The 21,065-nt window shown below is 48.7% G+C and overlaps 1 protein-coding gene across 1 annotated transcript; it reads right to left on the reverse strand.

Annotated features, from left to right (window-relative positions):
* Nucleotides 1-603: 603 nt before the first annotated feature.
* Nucleotides 604-11,452, reverse strand: med1 (mediator complex subunit 1). Its single transcript, XM_061810390.1, has 16 exons — nucleotides 11,304-11,452; nucleotides 10,283-10,389; nucleotides 10,066-10,144; nucleotides 9,506-9,560; nucleotides 9,288-9,420; nucleotides 9,171-9,199; nucleotides 8,887-8,958; nucleotides 8,705-8,779; nucleotides 7,804-7,964; nucleotides 7,620-7,731; nucleotides 7,175-7,299; nucleotides 6,872-7,002; nucleotides 6,565-6,766; nucleotides 6,354-6,449; nucleotides 5,521-5,626; nucleotides 604-5,407 (listed from the first exon to the last, which is right to left on the reverse strand). Exons 1-16 carry the CDS (start codon nucleotides 11,419-11,421, stop codon nucleotides 1,621-1,623), a joined length of 5,388 nt encoding a protein of 1,795 aa, XP_061666374.1. The 5' UTR covers nucleotides 11,422-11,452; the 3' UTR covers nucleotides 604-1,620.
* Between the last annotated feature and the right edge of the window lie 9,613 nt (nucleotides 11,453-21,065).

Below are 21,065 nucleotides of genomic sequence, written 5' to 3' on the forward strand. Positions count from 1 at the left end.
TGGCGGGGGGGGGGGGGGGAGAGAGACACACACAGAGATGCACTCGGGCTTCCTTTTTTCAATTTCTTTGAGTCTCCGCAGCCGTCCTAATGAGCGACGTGTTGCGTATGAGGCGGCGCGCGCTGCCGCTCGAAGGCAAAAAGAAACAAAAGCCCAAGTTTGACGCATTCCTCTGAAGAAGAAAACGACGCAAAAACTTTTCATTCCGGAATGGAAAATATGTGACGCTGGTGCTGAATTAGCCTCCAAATAAATCCAATGGGAGGACATTGGAGATGGATGGCTGGACTTCATCAACTTCATTTTCCAATACAATACACATTTCATCGATGTAGTTTTCCCACAAAATATTCATTGGAATACTTTTGTAAGTTATTATTATTTCAGTCATATGGAAAACCGCACGCATTACACACAAACACGCATGAACCTCTGTAAAACAATGGCGCCCTCTAGGGTACGTATGTAGTACAGCAACCCAAGTAGCGTAAAAGGGGATTTTCTTACCAAGTGTCCACTTTTGTTTTAATCCGACTGCGCCGCTGCTGGAAATAAACAAAAAGACAGATTACACATTTCCACAAACTCAAATCTTTATTGAACGAACACATACAAAAATGTATGCTCTTTTTAAAATCTACAGTCGGCTTTATCACACGAGGAAAAAGCCAGAATAATGGCCATTTGTCAAAAAAAACGACATCTTCTCTCGAGAGTTAACCGCGGAGCCCGTTTCGGACTCGATCGCTAAACAAAACAGCAGCAGCCATTCAGGCACACAAACCATTTCTGTTTTCGAGTAAAATAAGCGCACCCAAGATGAGTGTGAAAAATATACATCAAAAAAAAAAAAAAACAAGATAAACGCACGCTCAGTCAATACCTGCAGAATTGCGCTATTGTACCCCCCTCCCCCGATTCAAATACACGCATCCTGCCTACTGTCGCTGCAAATATGTACACATTCTCCAAAATATTGACAGGGGTGCGTTTAATTCACTCAACTTCTCACTAAAACTTGAAGAGATTTGTACGACAGTGCGGCGAATACTTAAAAGTGTGGCGTCCGGAGCCCAAACGAGAGTTGCGCTCGCTCGCCTTGGAACCGGTCGCCATGTTTGGAAGTAAATAAATAACACTTATAAAAGGTTGAAAAAGGGTGTGTGTGGGGGGGGGGGGGTCGTGAGCTGGGGCTGCGCTTTGGCGGGATTTCTCAAGAGAATATTTGTGGAAATGTGATATTCCTCTGGAGAACAAACGTATAACAGTCAAGGTTTGCGGAACTACAAATGCGAAGTACTTGAAGGGAAAAATATGAGGGGAGTTACGAGTGCCCACACTTTTTTTTTTTTTTTTTGCCCCGAGAGCTACTTTTCAACGGGGAGTAAGGGAGGGGGCATGCAGATGAGGATGAGCTGCAGATACGCCGTCTGGTTGTGAAATCAAGTTTCAATCATATTTTGCTGGGCTGGGAAAAATGTCATTTTGCACTTCATCGGCGTATAATTACTTTGCATATCTTTTCCAAAAGTCCAAAATGAAGAATACATAGCATAAATCCAAAGAGAGTGACCCGGGTGCATCTGTTTTTCTTCGTAGAAAAAAAATCGAATCGCGCTATTAAAGGTTGCCGGTGAGCGCCGAGTCCATGAGATCGTCGTCTTCGTTCCTCATGTACATGGGACTGGCTCGCGAGGGCCGCTCCGAGTCCAGCATGGACAAAGAAGATTCCGAGGCCGAGATGGGCGACCGGGACCAGCCGTCCGCTTTCATGGGGTGGGACGACGGCCCGGCGGCCATGGACGACTTCTTCTTCTCTTTGTCGCGTTCCCTCTCGCGCTCCCTCTTCTTCTTCTCCTTTTTGTGCTTCTTGTGCTTCTCCACGGACCCGAGCGGGACGGCGCTCAAGTAGTCCTGCTGGGCGGGAAGAGGTCGAGACGTCTGGTCGTCGTCGGAGCTGGGGCTGTTCTGGTGGGACTTCTCGGCCACCGAGCTGCTGCCCGACTCGCTCTCGCTGTCGTGATTGAGCGGCGTGTGGCCCGGCGAGCGGCTGTGGCTCGGGGACGAGCGGTCGTGTTTGGGCGTGGAGCCGCTGAACAGCGGCGAGGCTTTCAGGCCGCTGATCTGGGGCCGCATGGACTCGCCGGGCCCCTCCGCCCCTTTCTGCAGGGTGACTTTGGCCTTGATGCTGGGCGAGCCTCCGTCGGGTTTGCTGATGATGATCTTGGTCAAGCCGGACCCGCTCACGCCTCCGGTTTTGGGCTCCATCAGCTTTTTATCGCCACTGTTCACCCCCGAAACAGACACTTTGGCCTTCCCTTCTTTATCGGACCTCTCCCGTTTATAGTCTCCGCTTTGGGACGAAGCGGAGTGCTTGGTGGGACCCATGTTTGAAGGCGGGACGTTTCCAGGCACGCCGCTGGCCGGGGCCCCGGAACCAGGCGGGCAACCGGGCGGCCCCACTTCGCACCCGTCCTCCCCCACGCCCCCCACACTCTTCAGCTTGTCAATCACCGCCGTGAGGGACGGTTTCTTGTTTCGGCTGGGAGACTTCCCTTTGGCGTTTGGGTTGTTGGCGTTGTTCTGTCCTGCCCCCCCACAGTTCCCGCCTCCACCTCCGCTGCCACCACTTCCACTCCCCCCGCCTCCGCCGCCCCCTCCGCTATACTGAGACTGGGAACCACCAGAAAAGCCCATGGACCCGGATGAAGAAGAAGAGTTGGAGGAGGAAGACGTGGAAGTGGAGGAGGTCCCGCCTCCTGGTTTCTGGGAGCTCATACCGCCCCCGGAAGAACTCTTGGATTGTCCGGAGCTGCCACCTCCCGAGCCCATTGGGGATTTGGCCTTAGAGGAGGGGGGCGTTCCCGGCACCTGGGACTGCTGCATTTTCATGGGCGAAGACAGCTTTTCACCAGAGCTGCTGGATCGAGAGTGAGAAGGGGAGATGTTGGGCTTGATGCTTGGATTCATCAGAGACCCGGGAGGCTTCCCGCCCTGACTTTTCATCTTGTTCCCAGTCCCGAGACCACCTCCACTGCTTCCTGTACCAGAGAGTCCATGTTTCGTGATCGGGGACGAGCCCGGTTTCCCGACGCCCATTCCCTGAGAAGAACCCTTGGACTGGGATGGTCCGCCACTGATCCCCGGACCGCTCGCTGACTTGGAGCTGTTGCCTTGCGCCATGGAACCTTCCTTGGACTTGATCTTCCCAGAAGAAGAATGAGAATGGTGGCTTTTGCTGCTGCTCGGCCCCCCAACTCCTCCTGTGCCGCTCGAGGCTGAACTGCTGGACGTGTAGCCACTATGGGAGGAGGTTTTCCCACCTTTGGGGATCTGAATTGTAATCTTGGGGATGGGAGGCGTGGCACCGCCGGGCGGAGTCTGAGAGCATCCGGAACTTCCCGGAGACTTGGAGCCTCCTCCGCTCAAGCTGCCCCCGGAGCCGGAGCCGCCGCTGGGAGGCGTGTACGGTCGTCCACCGGAGCTGTGAGAGGGCGACTTACCGTCTGGGTCCAGTTTCTTACGTTTGGGTTGCTTCTCTTTGGACTTTCCCTCACTGGATGGAGTCCTGCTACGCTTCAGCTGCTTCCCCTCAATGGAATTTCCCCCCATTCCGGAGCCGCTACTTCCGCTCCCGCCGTTCTCATCCTTTTGCCGCATGAGGCTCTGTTGTTTTACTTTGGACTCTGCGCTTTTGAAATCAATGCACGCTTGCCCCAAGCCCATCATCAGAGGGCTCTGGGAGCCTCCGAAATGAGTGTCTCCCAAATCTGGGGCTTGTCCGAGAAGCGGCTTGCCGGTGCCGCTGTTGCCTCCGAAAAACATTCCCATATCAAAGGGGTCCTTGAGCGAGGGCTCGGAGGTGTTTTGCCCGTGCGATGCGGGATTCTGGGACAGACCTGAGGGCGTGTTCTGCTGACTGCTGCTGCCAAAGCCCTTGACCTGGTCCATGTCTCTGTCCGTGCTCGGTGAACTGTCCTCAAAGCAATTCTGGGACAGGCTGTGACCCGAGTTCAGAAGGTCGGGGTTGAAGTCGGCAGCGTCGGAGAAGAAATTAGTGGAGGACAAATCGCTGGAGGGTGTGGCCGCGGCCTCGGCGATCAAGTCTGCGGCGTCGGTGAAAGGGTTCTCGTTGCTGTTGGTGTTGAAAATGTCTGCCGAGTCATACATGGCGCTGCCCTGTCCTGAAATGGAGGAGTCCCGAATGGGAGTCCCCAGCGGGCCCGCGTCTTCCCCGCCCCCGGCCATCGGATGCTGTCCTCCACTGTTGGCTTTCCCGGTTTGCTCAGGCAAATCTGACAGGATTTCCGTGATATCTGGTCCGATACTGTCGGAGCTGGACAGGCGCACCATGCGGGGCGGTACGGCGCCCGGCGGCGGCTGAGCCTGAATATGAGACGGCGGATAAGGCATGCCGGAGCCGGAAGGCGGGGTTCCGCATTGGCTCGGGGCCGGGGTGATGCTGTGTGGGGTGTCCAGGCCGTCGCCCGCCAGGTTGACATCAAATATTGAGTTCTGAGATGCATCGACGTCCATAGAGAGAAGCTCGCGATGGAAATCGTCCTCATGCGTGACCGCGTGGTGCTGATGGTGACACATGGAAGACGACTGTTGAGATTTCATACCTCCCGACGCTCCCCCTGCGCCGGGAGTCCCGGGCAACACGCCGCCCTTTTCTGGCACCCGTGGACGCTTCTTCTTGCCTTTTGCGCCCTGCGCTCCAGGGCAAGCACCCCCCATGCTGTCCGTACGAGGCGACCCCGATGACGAATTCTGCCTCTCAAGCGGACTGGAACCATACAGGGCTGCGAAGTCTTGTGAGGGGTTGTCTTTCAACAAGTTCATCAGCATGGGATGATTCTTGGTGTTGCTCGCAGGCGAAGATGTCGGCGGCGGAGTCTGGTGAGGCGGCGGCGCGTTCTGAGAGCTGGGACTGGAACCGACGCTTCCTGTTATCTGCAGAAGACTCGTCAGGATTGGGTTCTGAGTCACTTTGCTGTAGTCATCAGTGTGGCCCTGACCCTGCTGCTGCTGCTGCTGCTGTTGTTGTTGCTGCTGCTGCTGCTGCTGCTGCACCTGCTGTTGTTGTCCATCTTGAGATTGGCACTCCGCTCCTTGCCTTTCACCGCGAGACATCCCGAACAGAGACGTGATCGGCCCGGCGAAATTGGGCCCGCCGGGGGGTCCTCCTCCGGCGGGCGTGTTGTCGCCAGTGAGTCCCATGAAGCCCATTGGGTTCCCCATATCTCCGCCTGCCATGTTGTAGGCCGGACTGCCGGATGGCGGCGGGTTATTTTTTACCATGGTCTCCACCGTCTGCGCGATCAAGGACAGGGCCGGAGTGTCCGCCTGGATGGTCTCCGCTTTCCTCCGGATGGCCCGCATCGTTACGGGGATGGACATACACCTGACACAAGCGGAAAGAGTGTCAAAGTTTGCAACACATTTTGAAGGCCGCATCATTCAAAACATTTCCATTAGTGCCAAATCAAGTCAACCTTACATATAAAGTCGCCTTACCTCTGGACTACTTTGGTAATGAAGTCATCGGTGCAGATCAATGCGTCAGACAATCCTTTATATAGCTTGCAGGACACCTGCCTGGAGTCTATCACGTCCATTACAACTGGAAGATGGGGGGGACAGAATGACGCACTGTGAAGCAGTCACCTGATCAACAGGTGAGAACTCTTATTTTGAAATGATAGCAAATTTATAACTTAGGAGGAAGAACAAGGAAGAGGAAGTGCCAACGTAGACAGAACCTGCCGCGCGTGAGTTTCCAGCTCAAGAGTAGAAACTAAAGTTTCACGCAAGTGGTGAGAAGCCAGCGTCCCACTGATGGAATTCGCTTTGATTGGATTAGTTACATCTTAACGAATGAAGTATTAGCCACGACATTAGTCTCTCTTATTCCTGCTATCATTCTTGCCCATCAATTATTATTATTATTATTGCGTGGCCTTTAAATGTGATTCAATGTGTAAATTAGCAACTTTGGCATTTGCTTCAGCCATGTACGTTTGTTTTTTTTGTTATACTATAAATGGTGATGCTAAATAATTTCTATGTTAGTATTTAGGGACTTATTTTCATGATGACCTGAGTCTGTTTCATGTACTGAGTTAAAAACTGCAAAATGTAAAAAATCGCAAATCTATATATGGGGATTCAGTCTCCAGTACGTCAAATCATTCAGGGTTGTGTTCTATTGTGTGGAAGTTTTGGACTTTTTCTTCCTCCACCGGTTGGGGAGGGTTTCGATCAAAGGATGTCGCCAATCTGTGGACCCGCGAAGCCCTTTCACATTAAGGGCCGCTTTGCAAATAAACTTGACTTGAGTGAGCGTTTACCGCAGACTAACGATTCATTGACGGGATGCTGGAAAGAGACGCTGAAGCTGGAGTCGGTCAGGGGGCAAACCTCGAACTGCAGCAGGCTTACGCTGTCTGAAATCCAAAAGAAGACACAAGTGAATAAGTCCACATTGCCGACAGGCTTATTCGGGGAAAAAAAAAAAAGAACGTATGAATCCAAAATCAAATTATTTCTATTTCTGTCTACCTTCTTTGATGGCTGCCCGCTTGACGCAGCTGCCAATCAAGGTGTTGTAGGTGGCCTGATGCCGGATGATGTCCAGCAGGATTGGCACCTGAGCTGGGTGGCGAAAGGGGATCTTGCTCACCAGGGCGCCTTGGAGAGAATCACCATCCTGCACGGGGGCGTCGCCGTTCAGGAAGTAGCAGTGCTGCTGGTCTGGCAGCACCTGTTAAGAGCGGAGAGAAAATCCAAAAAGAAGAAAAAAAAAAAAGAAATCACATTTCTAAATGGAATAGATTCACCCTCCAAAAAGAAATCGGCATTTGCTTACCGAATAGAAGTGCATGTTGTGCGAGGGCGTCAGCGCGGCGGCGCCCCCCTCCTCCTGGGGCTGAAGTTGGCTCTGCACAATCAGCTGGTAGAGAGCAGACGGGGCGGGGGGGCTTTCAAACACCGGGATAGCTGTCAAACACACACCATGAGTCAAATAGTCCTGAATTAGAACTGAGTGTAATTATTAGCCTATAATGCAATAGTGATTTTTTTTTTTTTTTTTTTTTACTTAAATTGCCATAAAGTCCTGTAATAATCTAGAATATAGCCACTATTAAAAATACCCCCTCCAAAATGTCACCTGTAGCGTTGCCCAGTCTGTGAATAAAGGACAGGGAGAAGGGCATGGGGCGATTCATCTTGAGGAAAAAACAAGCCGGCAGGTCCACACAGTTGGAGTTGGTCACCGTAGAAAAGGACGGTGTTCTGAAATAAAATCCCAAATTATTATTATGATGAAATCAGTACCACAAGTTACGATGAAGTACAACATTATAAAGTGCTGCTATTTTACTTCTTGCATTTTGGGGAAGGCTGGAACGGATTAATGACATTTGCATTCATTTCAGCAGGGGAAGATGAATGAATTTAAACTCGTATGATACAGTACCACGATCTATTTTGCATGCGTAACAAAAAGAAAATATTCATACTTATTCCTGTATGTTCAATTAAAATATCCTCTAAAGTCCCTAAGAGGACTGACAAGGGCTTGACTTTTCAAATGTTGAGCATAAAACGATTACCCCTTGTTGTCCACCGGGTGAGATCCAGTGATGAGCGGCGCAATGGGGAGCTTGTGCGTGTTGGCCGTTCCCTCGATGGTCACGGAAACGCTGACGCCCAGCGAACGTGGCACTGTGTGCAAAGTCAGATTTTCACACACACAAAAAAAGATTAAAAAAGTAGAAACGTGTCAATGCCACTCACCGTTGGCATCTGTCAGGTTGTGCACGCCCATTCCCTTCTCGAATATGTCATACGGCGACACGTAGCACTGCAGAGTGACAAGATGGCCGCCGCTCCTGGCAGTCAGCAGGCCCACGTTGCCATGTAGGATCGTTTCCACGGCATTCGCGTTAGTCGCTAACCTAGAGGGGAGGGCGGGGGGGTTGTGACACGTCAACAAAATCATAACTGGGTGATTCATAGATTTCATCACGGCTCAAAAGTGCGTCTACTGACCAAATGGCTGTTAAAAGAGGGGAGCAACTTTACAAATGTACATAATTCAGTGTTGACAACTTTACGATTTGGTTACTCCCCCCCCCCCCCCAATTTTTTTTTTTCTAAATAAGAGAAAATAGTACGCATGGATGATACAATGGACTTTACAAGAACACACATTGACATAATTAAACAGGATGTATAGATTTTTTTTTGCCGGACTTGAATGTATATTGTGCTTCTCATTCTGATGTGCACACCTTGGCCAGTCGAGGGTAGAATAACACGCTTATACGTGCGTACCGTCACAATTACTCAGCAAAGTGCAATAATATTAGTTGTTCTTCGCAGAGGATGAAGAAGATAAGCCTGTCGTGTTAAATTGTCTACAGTGGTTAAAAGGATTAGATTAAACGAAACTGACTTATCTTAAATCAAAGCAATGCAGTTGTTTTGTATTACAAAACATAATTTTCTTTGTATTATGTTTAGTTTGACAGCAAACGATCATTTCTATCTTCATTTACTTTGATAAGCAACAAGAAAATATTCACCTAAAATCTTTTTTTATTTTTTTTCTGTGATAACAACAACAACAAAAAAAAAGGGATTTTATTTTAAGGCCATTTCGTCGAGCTTGTCCAAGGAATCCACGTACACTCACCGGAACATGTGCATCATCTTGGTGAGATCCAGCTCCAGAGACTGCAAGGCAATATACATCTTTGTTTTCAGTTTACTGGAAGGAAAATAAACACATAAAAAAAAAAAAAAGCAATCAATCAAAATGGAGGCCAACACTTGAGGTGGGCGGAGAGCAAGAGATATTTATTAATAGATATTTACTTGTCTCCGGGGAGCTTGTACAGGTCAACCAGTCCCTTAAGATGTTTGGAAAACTCCTCAAAGTTCTTCTCCCTTGTTATGAAAATGTGGAAGAAATTGATATATACGGTGTCCTAAAAAATGTGTACACACTTTAAATAATTGTAACCTTGATGTTTAATATAATTCAATAAATTGTTAACATGTAAAAGAATTTACAAATACTATTATTTAAAGTGTGTATACTTTTTTTTTGGGACGCCCTGTATTTCCTCATGGATATCAGGGGCAAAGTTTAAGCTCACCTTAGATGTTGAACCAATTCTGGACAGCTCTATAAAAAAAAAAAGAACTTCATTTTTATATGACAGTATTTTCAACCAAATGATGTTTTGGGGATGAGGAAAAAAAAAAAAGCTGACCGTGGGGTTTTCACCCTGATGAGCCACTTTGACGTCCACAAGCTGACCAGCGCCGTCCAGTTGCACCTCCACGTAAAACATATCGGAAGTGATGTAGCACTCGGTTCCCGAGGGGCTCAGGTGGGAGCCCAGCCTGGCCGGGAAAAGACCACAAGTGGCAAAAATCATTCCAGTTGGAGTACATTTTCTGTACGGTCGCGGAAAACGCAAACGCTCACATGTTTTGTCTCGCGATGGACTCCAGACGATCTGTCATGGAGGGCAAAGATGAAACTGAAAAAAAAAAATGGGAAAGAATCAATTTGGGCATGCCTCCACGCACCCCAAAAAAAGAGAGAAAAATCCTTCCCAGGGCCTAAACTTGCTCAAGGACCCAGAACCAAATGTTGCAACTTTAAGTTGTGGCTACGGAAACACTACGCACGACCAAAAGTTCTTTCAACTTTACATGGAAATGCAGCTCCCAACACGAACGGGTACTTTCAGTCGCGACAATCAAAACTTACGTAGTGACTAGAACTAAAATTGACAACAACAACAACAAAAAAAAAACTTCAAGTGGGAATGTGGCTACAGAGTCTTCCAGTATTTCTTCTCTCTCCGGAAACAAAAGTACACAAATACAAAAGGTTCTCTCAACCTTGGATGTAAATACAGCAACACACCGGGTAAATCCGGTTCCGGGAACCTTTAAGCCCCTTGGAAGTTCCCAGAACTTTCGGTGGGAATGCGTCCCTGAAAATTGCAGATGTGCAGCTTTTAAATGTGTCAGACGCACCTTTGAGCGCCCTCTGCAGGGTCTCCAAACAGGTGAGCAGCAGCTGATGACCGGCGGTGTTCATCATCCCGCGTTTCTCCTGCAAAGCAAACCAGAAAAGAACTTTGAAAAAAAAAAAAAAAAAAAAAAACATACTCTTTTTGCGGTAAATATGCAAAACTTGGAAATCGGGTAACACTTTAATTGACTTTTAATAATCCTGATGAGTGTGTCTCACCATGGCTTGACGCACAACCTTGCTGGTCTCTTGCCACGGGCGCGACGCGTTGTGCTTGGCGTGAAGCCTCTCCAGCATGGCAGCCATGCGACTCTGCTTTTCAGATTCTTAAAAAAAAAAAAAAAACACCACAGCTCTACTTTTATGCACCGGACGGTTGAATTGATTTTGAAAACGCCAGGAATTGGAGCCGTGCACAAAACCATTTTCACATTTTGTATGAAGAGGAAGCGCCAACTACCCAGGAAGGCAATCGGTCATGACATCACGGTGGTCATTTTATTTGGTGACATAAATGATTCCAATGACAAATTGGAAAATTGTTATATTTTAACTCTACATGAAAACAAACAGCTGTCAAAAGACGTGGACCAGAAAGGGCGAGCCGTTCATATTAATAAAAATAAAGTAAATTTCGTCACCCAAAAACAAAACGGGGAAAAAATTAGTTATGAATGTCATTGTCGTTTGTTTTTCTCCAAGTATAGTGGGGGAGAACCTCTTACAATTTCAAATCACATTTTTATTTATCTTAAGGACATATTTTTCAGTCTTTTGTTAAATATATTATTTGAATTCACAAGCACATTTTGTTAACTTTATTAATTCTTTCTATACTTACTGTACTATCAAATCATAACAGCTCTATTAGCGCAAACAGGGCCAAGGTGTTGTCCTAGCAACGTGCCAGCAGCTACTATCACATAATGTGCACTTTAATATTAAATTATTGACAAATTGAGACCCTATGCGAAGTTGTCCAAGCTGCTGAAAACTTGCTTATTACGAGGTTACAACCGAAACAAAAAAAAACATATTGTCCAAACGGAGTGCTTTTTGAGAGCAACCGGGGAGGATACAAGATGCGAATTTAAAAATACAAACCCATTTTAATAAAATACAAATAAAGAGTTTACGCAGGCTACCTTGATGTTAGCCTCTGGCTCGTTAGCTTAGCCGGTTAGCTAAGCTAGGCTAAACGGGGGAATGTTGGGGCCACCCTACCGTAAAACACGCTTACCGGTCATCTCTTCGGTTTTCACCCGCTCCCCGTGAGGCTGCCCCCCCGCCGGAAGAACCGGGAGGGGAAGTTCCGTTGCCGGACTGCGCTGCATGCCCACCGCTGGCCCCGCCGCCATTGTGTGCCAGCCTCCTCTCTTCGCGCGCCCATCCGGGCTTCCGTAGATTACCGTAATGCTCACACATGACCCGCGCATGAATTTAATCGTAATTTCATTTCGTCATTTAAAAAGCAAATACAGTACAGTATATTCTCTCTCGTATACGGCTAAAATGAAAAGAAAATCTTATGGGGGAAATTATGAGCCATTTGGGACTTCTGTTATGATCATAAAATGACAAGCACATGAATTGAGTCATTTCCATTTTGCATTTAATAAACCAATCCTTTCGTTGAACGAATGTTGGAAAAAATGTTATATCGGAGGTGGGAAAAAAAAAAACACCAAAAACAACAACAGCACAGTATGACACGTGCCAACGGACTGCAATGCCGCTAGAATGCTCCAGGTGGCTCCCTATCGCTACGAAGAACCGGACCCGGTTCGGTCCCGCTTTACTCCCAAAAGTGGCCCGCGAAGCGTGTCGCTAATCGACCCGTGGTGATGAATGCCGCATTTTAACAATGTGTACAGTTTTTTTTTTCCCCCCCGCCCGTCTCGTGCTGAGGTAATTAACCGGCTGTATGAGGCGACATCCGAACGGCGCACCTGAGCCCAGTTGAGCAGCTGAGCTGGTGCCAGCGGACGCCCTCGCTGACGACTCTCCGGGGAGCCTTTGCCCACCAACCATTAGGACCTGCCCGTCACACGCCGCACCAGTGTAGGCGGAGCTTGACATCACAACCCTGGCTTCATCTCCTGACTCGTCCAAACCCGAACCCTGTCTAGAAACCGGGATTTGAAAGACAGTATGAACCTGTGCTTGAAACCCAAATTTGAAACTCCAACTCTGAAATCCAACCGTGTCTTGAAACCCAAATTTGAAAACCCATCCTTTCTTGAAACCCTCAGCCTGTCTGGAACAAATTATCGCGACTTGAACCCTCAATCCAAAAATCTAACCCCTGCTCGAAACCCTAATTTGAAACTGCAACCCAGGTTTGAAATTCAGTTTTGAAATATGAACTGTAAAACTTGAACCCAAGCCCCTACTTTGAACCATAATTTAAATCCCTGATGCCTGCTTGAAAAACCTGTCATGAAATCCGTGACCATGTCTTAAAACCTGAATTTGAAACCCTAACTCCTGCTTGGAACTGTCAAGCCCGTCCTGAAACCCGAATTAAAAACCCCATCCCTACTTAAAACCCTGCCTTGAAACACTAACGCTGGCTTGAAACCCAAATTTAAGGCCCAAACCTTTGCTTGAAACCCTGATCAAGTCTTATCACCCACAATTGAAACCAAATCCCCGTCGCAAAACCCTAATTCGAAATCTTAGCTTCGAGCCGTAAACCAAAGCGCTTTTGGGAAGACGATTAAAGCGACGCTTCTTTATCGAGGACCCCCTTGCGAGACCGTAGACCGTCACCGAGGGAAAACGAGGGGCGGCGGTTCTCTTTTGTCATTGATGTGCCCCAGCAGAGTTTGGGTTGGCACGTGCAAGATGAGGTGGCGGGCACCGGTGCCAAAGGGGGGGCGAGGCCTACGGAGGGCTGAAGCCGTGCCCATCAATCAGAGGCTAGTTCACCTTAGTGTGCCAAACTGGGGGGGGGGGGGGGGCGCACGCGCCTAGCTCTCCAACCCCCTCCATGCGTTCCTCTCTGCGCCAAGGGATGAAGGGTGGCACAGGAACGGAGGCTGGCACGAGGCCCACGTAATCCTGCGGGTGTGACAGCGCCACCGCGACTTAGCGAACTTCAACTGCCGACGCTGGCTGACGTCCGAGCCGTTCTCGATTCAAAACGACAACTTTGACTTTCCGCTGCTTGCCGTCCTCTTTGAATTTCTTCTTCATTTTTTTGTTACATCGCTTTTGATGACACACCGTTTCGGTCTTAGAGGACAAGATTCTAGATCGGCGGTGGAACTGAATCTTTGCTCGTGGTTTCATGTTGCGAATATGGGGGCGAACAGACTTTTTATCTTTAAAGGTGGGGTGTGTAAGAGATTTAAATGCAGTCTTTTAAGATTGGGAAAATCGTTATGCGTGTACCAAGGCAAAACTGACGGCGGACCTCTGCAAAATCACAGTTTGCCGCTGGCGGATTTGTCTTAACACAGAATCCTTTTCATATTTTCTCGATTTATTTTGCCCAGTCTTTGATCCCGCATACAAGCGGCCGAAATGAGTTTCCTCCGCAGGGTGTCCGGGCTCTCCCTTAGAGAACGGGTGAGAACTTTGGTCATCCGGGAGGGGCTCGGTGTCGAGCCGCTGCTCCTCCGCATCGAGAGGAGCCAGATGAGGTGGCTGGGGCATCTGATCCGGATGCCTCCCGGACGCCTCCCTGGCACGTCCCACCGGAAAGAGACCCCGAGGACGAACCCAGGACACGCCGGAGAGACTATGTCCCTCGGTGGGCTTGGGAACACCTCGGGATCTCTCCGGAAGAGCTGGAAGAACTGGCTGGGGAAAGGGAAGGAAAGCGCTTCTTCTCTCGCATCTAAGTTGGAGAGCAACGAGGAGCCTGAAGGTTGGACACGGTTCAGAAAACAGTGCTGCATTATGGGACGTTAAGGGGAGGCGGCGGTGGGGGCTTGGGCAGTGGGATGGGGTGGGGGGGGTTCCAGTTTCTGCTTCCGCGGCGCCGTGCCCCTTGAAGTGTAAGGGCAGCTGGGAAGAAGACGGGGAGGGAAAGTGACGAAGAGGAGGAGGAATACGGGGAGCCCTGCAGGACCGTTTGCGACGAGGCTCATTTGCACGGCGCCACTTAATTGGCTAAAACAATTAATTAATGTGTTGGAAAGTTGGCAGCAAAAGTTCATTTAAAAGGGTTTTAATATGCAATTAGGGAGAAGGCGGCGAGGTAGAAAGGAAGCACACAGAGGCGCGCGAAAGCGAGAGGAGGAAAATATCTTTTTTTTTTGGGAGGGGGGGGGCATAATGTGGCATATTTGATTGGAAAAGGGGTGGGGTGGGGTGAAAAAAGGGAGTGGCCTTCATGAGCAGTTTGAGTGCACACTGTTGTGAACACGTGACATTAAAACACATCACCCCCCCCCCACCCCTTGGAAAAAAAAACAACAAGACCACCACCGCGGGCCCCCCCTCCCTCTTTGCCGCCCCCACCTCACCCGCGTGAAACATCGCATGACTAATGAGCGGAGCAGGTTGAAATCCTGCATGGGAAGATGTCCTTGGAAGACGAATGCATTTTCAGCAGAATAATTAACTTAATTAACAAATGCGCATGCATATTCATCAGCCTATTAATGTCTCCTGCGCGCGGCTTGATGAGCAGTGGGGTAATAACCGCCTCATTTGCATACGGGCCCGCTCGCACGACGCCCCTTTTTTTAAAAAGGGAAAACCGCTCGAATCGGCAACCCTGCCTTGAAAGTCGACTTCGGAACTTGAACTTCTGTTCGAAAGTCGTTATGACGGCGGGACGCCCTCATTTGGAAGCGGAACCACGGTTCGAAGTTAGGCCTGCAGCTAACCAATATTTCAAGAAATGATAAAGCTGTGGATTATTCAATTCAACTGAATTTCAATCCTCAACTATTTCAAGATGATAAACTGAAGATGATTCTGTTTCAGAAAATCGACAAAAATGTTTTTTTTTTCTCCCAAACTAAAAGCAGATGTTTGAACATTTCTTATTTTGATTCAATACAAAATATGCTTTAACAGATGATGACAGAAATATCACTATTTACTGTTGAAAAGCTAAAATTCCAAGGATTTGGACACTAGAATTGATTATTTGTTGATGAATTGATTAATTATTGCAGCTGGATTTGAAACCCTAACCCTTGTGTGAAACTCACACGATATCTTGAAACTGTAATTTGAAATTTCAAACCCAAACTTCCATCCCTGGACCCCGAATCCAAAACATGAACTCAATCTTGAAACTCGGGCATGTGCACACCTATACCTTAAGTGGTGCCCAAGCACCTGCTGTCTTGCCCTGGATGAAAAACAGTCAGAACATTAAAGAAAAAAAAAAAAGAGGTCCAACCTCTCTGGAGTAGTTTTAGAAGTAGTAGTAGTAGTAGTTAGAACCACGTCAAAGTGCTTAGACCAGTTTTTGGCAACTGGGGAAGTACTTTGCGCATATTCCAGATTGCTGTGATAATTTTGGCTTGAGTGCCTGCCCCTGTTCACGTGGCTGTTGGAACTCCCGTTTAAGGGCTTAGCTCGAAACCTTAAACCGAGTCCTAAAACCCTACTAGTGCCTTCACACCCCCATGTCACGATCACCTCCATCTTCCTCTGCCTCCACTCCGGAAGGGGATTCGTTTGTGGGGGGGTTCTTTGGTGCGAGCGAGGCGGGGGTCTTGTTGGCATGGCTCCACTCCTTTCTTCTGCAGTGGCAGGCTGCCGCGTCCACCGCGCATGTGCGCCGCTGCACGCAACCTGGCGCTCCTAGCAACGCCACCTCGCGCACACGCGCCACATGGCGGCCTGGGCGGCGGCGGGCGCCCCCGCACGCGCGCAGCCACGGGGGGGGTGTCGACCGAGGCTTCTTCGCTGGCTGGCGTCTGCGCTAACATGATCTCGCGCCGCGAGTGTTACTTGAGACGGGAAACAAAGGAAGAATGTCAAGTGCAATGAGTTGCTTGCCAGCATTAAGTCATAACCGAACCTGACTTGAAAGCCCCCCCCCCCCCCACTGCCCCCACTCCCCCCTGGCTGAAAAAAAAAAACAAAACTTAAAACCGTAACCTGGACTACATTGACACGGTAATCGTAAACTTAACCTAACCTGCCTTGAAGCCCCAAAAATGAAACCACGACAATGGCTTGAGAGGCCAATTCCAAAATTCCAACCCGTTTCCGGAACCTTCTTAAAACCCGAACCCAGACCTGAAAACCTGCTTGAAGGGCTAATTTCAAGCCCCTGGCACTAAACCCGAACTTTAAAACCCTCACCCGGCCTTGAACTCCTGATTTGCAGCTCTTAACCTGACAAATGTAGTTCGAAACCCTCGCTGTAACCCCAAATTTGAAGCCCTGGCTCCCGGTTTCTCTCCCCGGGATGTTCGCCGCGTTTCCCCCCGCGCCCATCGCATCGGCGATTGAGACGCGCGGAAGGCATTAAGCGGTGTCACGAGGAAATTAAAGGCCGGATCGCCTTCTTAATCAGAGCACAAGCGCCGCGGTTAAGGAGGAATTAGGTGGACAGCTGCTGCGTGCAGGCGGCCTCTTTCTCTCCCTCGATCGCTCTCCCACGCTTCTCATTCATAAAGCGGTGTGGACGGCCTTCGTTTGTGCATTAAACGACATTAACGCCATTTTCCAAATTATGTCATGAAAATAAAAACGACGCCGAAATGAGATTAGCGGCTTCAAACCCAATTTGCAAAGGGCGCGTACCCCGGGGCGAATGTATGTATCCTGGGGGTGGGGGTTTGTATACCAACACCTCCCCCCCCCCCAAATTTACTCAGTGGCGCCACCTGGATAAACAGAGGTCAGTGTCACCGACTGACGTGAACTTGGACACGCGGAAAAGTCACAAAAATCCGGGCACAAAAGTGAACGGGAAGTTGGCCGTACTTTCCTTCGGAACGCGATTCCTTTCTTCAAACCGTGACTAGAAAATTCAACCTTGGCCTCGTTTGAAGATCAGGATTTGTCTTTAAACCAGAACTTTTGCCCTTGGCATAAAAAAACCCGAGGCGCCGTCTGGAAACCCGACTTTGGCAATCAGTCCCTTTTCTGGAACCCTCATTTAAAACAGTTGCACTGTCTGGAAGGTTTTCTAGAAACCAGAATCCTGTCTCGAAGGCCTCGTTCAAAAGTCTCCTGTCTTGGGACTAAAAATGGTTCCCTGTCTTGAAACCCAAATCCGTGATTTGAAAGCTGCATTCGAAACCCTAACCCAACCCTGTCTGTAAATACTGGTTTGAAAAACCAACTGAGTCTTCAAACCCTGATCTTTGGCAAAACCTGAGCCAGTCTTGGAACTGAGAATTGAAACTGTTGAACCCACTCAGCCCATCTGGGAATTCTGATTGAAAAAACGATTCCTGTCTTGACACCCTCACGCGAAGAGCTTCGGCTTGAAAAGCGGAGACCCCAACCCTACTTGAAAGGCCCATGCAGGACCGTGATCGGAGAGCGGTCCGTTCTGCTCGGAAGCAGCCGTTTTGGGCGTCTTCCAGTTCCCGTCCTGGGGAATTTGCGCAAATGAGCCCAGATCGGAAGCAGGTAACCTCGACAGATGGATGTGAGGCGAAATTGCAAAGCTTTTATTCCCCCCAACGTGGGAGGAGCATTGGCGTCCAACGAAGGTTCGGAAGTGTCTCTGTGAAAAAGGGGGCGGCCTTTGGTTGGCTGCCTTATTTCTATTCAGGACCACCAAATGAAGACACCCTCCTCTAATACGTGCCATAAAACAGCATGCGCGTGCCCCCCCCTCGAGGGGGGAAATTGTTTTGGTGGCGTTCCAGGAGACTCATATCTGGAAAAACTATGAGGAGATCCGTCCATCCATTTTCTTTTGCCGCTTATCCTCACAAGGGAGTGCTGGAGCCTATCCCAGCTGTCAACGGGCAGGAGGCGGGGCACACCCTGAACTGGTCGCCAGCCAATCGCAGGGCACATAGAGACAAGCAACCAATCACACTCACCATCACACCTATGGGCAATTTAGAGTCTCCAATTAATGTCGCATGTTTTTTTGGGGATGTGGGAGGAAAGCGGAGTGGCCGCCCGGAGAAAAGCCACACGGGCGGGGCCGGGATCGTACCCGGGTCTTCAGAACCGTCAGGCCAACGCTTTACCAGCTATTTTGCATCTGAATCACAATGCACACGACTATATTAAGTGCGAGTATTGCCTTCCGCTGCACAAGCGACCACGGATAAAAGCCCGAGTGCTCGTTTTCTCCGCATCGGGTATCACGACAGTCGATTTCGGTCGGGACGGTTTGTGTTCGTGTGTTGAAGAAGGTTTAAGGGGGGGGGGGGGGTGTCAACACAACAGATGGCGCGCCACGCTGCGAGAGACTTCGACTGCCACGGGTGGGGAATGGGGCTGGGGGGGGGGGATGGGGGGGGCTTAGGGGCGATTGCGGGGCAAGTGGGGGCAAATAAATGAAAGTGTGTGTGTGTGGGGGGGGGGGGGGCGTTTCCCCCGTAGTGCCAGCGGGGATACTGAAGATGAGGAGGAAGGCTAGTTGTGCGTGTGTGTACGTTATGTGCATACCTCCGTGTGCGAAGAGAGAGGCTTGGCACACGCCCACGCGCGCGCGCACGCCCACACGCGCCCACGCGCGCGCACTCGCAAACTCACGCACACACCTGCACACAGCTAGTGGAAGAGCCTCCACGCGACCATGCTTGAAAATTACTTTTAACCCAGTTGTTGTGATGAACAACAAATTGGGATGGTCACATTAATCAGCCCGCGGCAAAACGAACATGTGTGAAGGAAATGTAATCACTCTGCTTTTGTTTTGTTTTCTTTTTTTAATTCCATCACCGTGGATTTATTATTTTGCCTGCTCAGCCAAGAATGAAGGAAGACAAATTATTATACTACAGGTATTAATGTTTTCACTTTTCAAAGCAGGCATATTATTGTTTTCCTAAAAAAAAAATATATATATATATATATATATATAGTATAATGTATATATTGATGTGGCCATATCCTAAAAAGAAGATCATAGCAATGTGGGACTTTACAAAAAAAGAAGACAAAGTATGGATGTTGACTTTTGCAAATAAAGACAACGTATTGAGATTGTAATTTTCTTAAAAAAGTAACAACATATATAACATATTTATGTTGCACAAAAAAAGCTGTCGTTGTTGCACAATCCTAAAATAAAGAAGAAATATGTCCTTTTCTCAACTAGAAGACAAAGCATAAATGCTGCATTTCCCTGGAAGCAAGACAAAAAATGTTTTGTTTTTAAATTTAATTTTTAAATAAAGAAGGCAAACTACCGATGGGGAACTTTCTGGAAAAAAAAAAAAAAGCTACAAATGTTCCATTATCCTGAAAAAAACGTTTCATACTGAAAAGAAGACGTTTGAAACAATATTATTGGACTGTACAAAAAAGAAACAAAATATCGCTGCCCGACGTGCAATTGTAAAGATAAATGAAAACCTGCAAATGTCCAAAATGCACAACGACGACGCCGACTTGCTGTCTAAATGGTGCGATCGGCCATCACGCACCAGCCCCGGTTGGTACCTACGACGCTGCCTACTGAACAGATGTTGTGGAATTTAACATGCAAAACAAAAAAACAACAACAAAAAAAAAACCCCACTCCATTCAACACGCATGCACACATGAACAACCCCCCCCCCACCCCCCCAGCTGGCCCCGCCATCAACGTGCCATGTGGCGTTTCAGTCCCTCTGGCAACTCTGCCGCGTCTGGCGACTGGAAAGACGGCGGCGCCTTGGCACAGAAGGCGTTTCACTATTTATTCATCGCCATACTTTATGCATGCGTGCGACGTGACGTCACGCGTTCGTGGCGAGCCTTTCCCGCGGGTCTGGACGCATACGAGGGAATCGAACCTAACCGGACCGAACGCCGCCGCTAGCAAAGCTGCTCGGGAATTCCTGTTACCATGGAGATGGCCAAGCTCATCGGTAATAGAATCTCAACTTGAGAGAGATTAATTCAGGGGGAAAGAGTTGATTTATTCATCCTGTCGGACCCCGACAAGCTTCCCCCCACGTTCGCTCTGATATTCCGGCTTTGACGGACGCTTATTATCTCTGCCAAGGAACGTTTTCATCACCTTCTGCTTACAAAAAGCTACTCCAGTCTCCTTTTATCCAGAAATCTCACCAAATGTGTTTTTCCCCCCAGCTACACAAAAGTAGAAAAGTACAGGAGCTTGTAACTTAACAGGCATCAGGGGGTCCAATCAGCCCGCGAACTCAATCGTGGCATCCCATCCTCACTTGGGAATTTCAACACAAATTTGTTCTGTCAGCGGTGGCGGAAGTCGATGCGTTTCCAGGCATAGTTAACTGCACGCTGTTGTGGTCCAAATGGGCCTCAAAGACACGCGGGTTCTTTTACAGCGGGATGAGGGTGGACCCGTGCGGGACGCCCAAGTGCATCACTGTGTGACATTATAGCCACGAATTTGGAGATAAATGTTTTACGTTGGTGCCTAAACACTGCCAAGCATTGTGTTAACCCAACTTATGTTATCCCAAAAAAATATTCTCATGACATAAAGGTGCTAACATTGAGAACTGATAATAACAACTCGGGGGGGGGGGGGGTATACACTTTGCTCCTCTGGTTTTTCGGATTAGACAATTTTGCTGGTAGGTCGTCTTTATGTCGCTTTCAAGACACAGAACCAAATTACATTGTATAAATGTACATATTTGATGGATGCGGGCGACAAACACCGTAATCAATTCCTAATTTCTCTTTGCTCGAGCTACATTTTCAGAAATGATGCTAACAATAACTCGTAGCGTTTAGCGAGCGCTCGTAAATAACACCAGCCCTTCACTTTCTTCTCGTCGGTAGATTCCATCAATCTCGCGTGTATAAATCCCGTCAGGCCTTTCAGACACTTTTAGAGTCTCTGCGAACGCTGGCATCCAGTTAAAAGTGACTCCGCCGCCGCTAAGTTCATAATTGGACGAGTGTTTATGTT

This window comes from Syngnathoides biaculeatus, chromosome 22 (assembly GCF_019802595.1).
Source record: "Syngnathoides biaculeatus isolate LvHL_M chromosome 22, ASM1980259v1, whole genome shotgun sequence".
In the NCBI taxonomy this organism is placed as follows: Eukaryota; Metazoa; Chordata; class Actinopteri; order Syngnathiformes; family Syngnathidae; genus Syngnathoides; species Syngnathoides biaculeatus.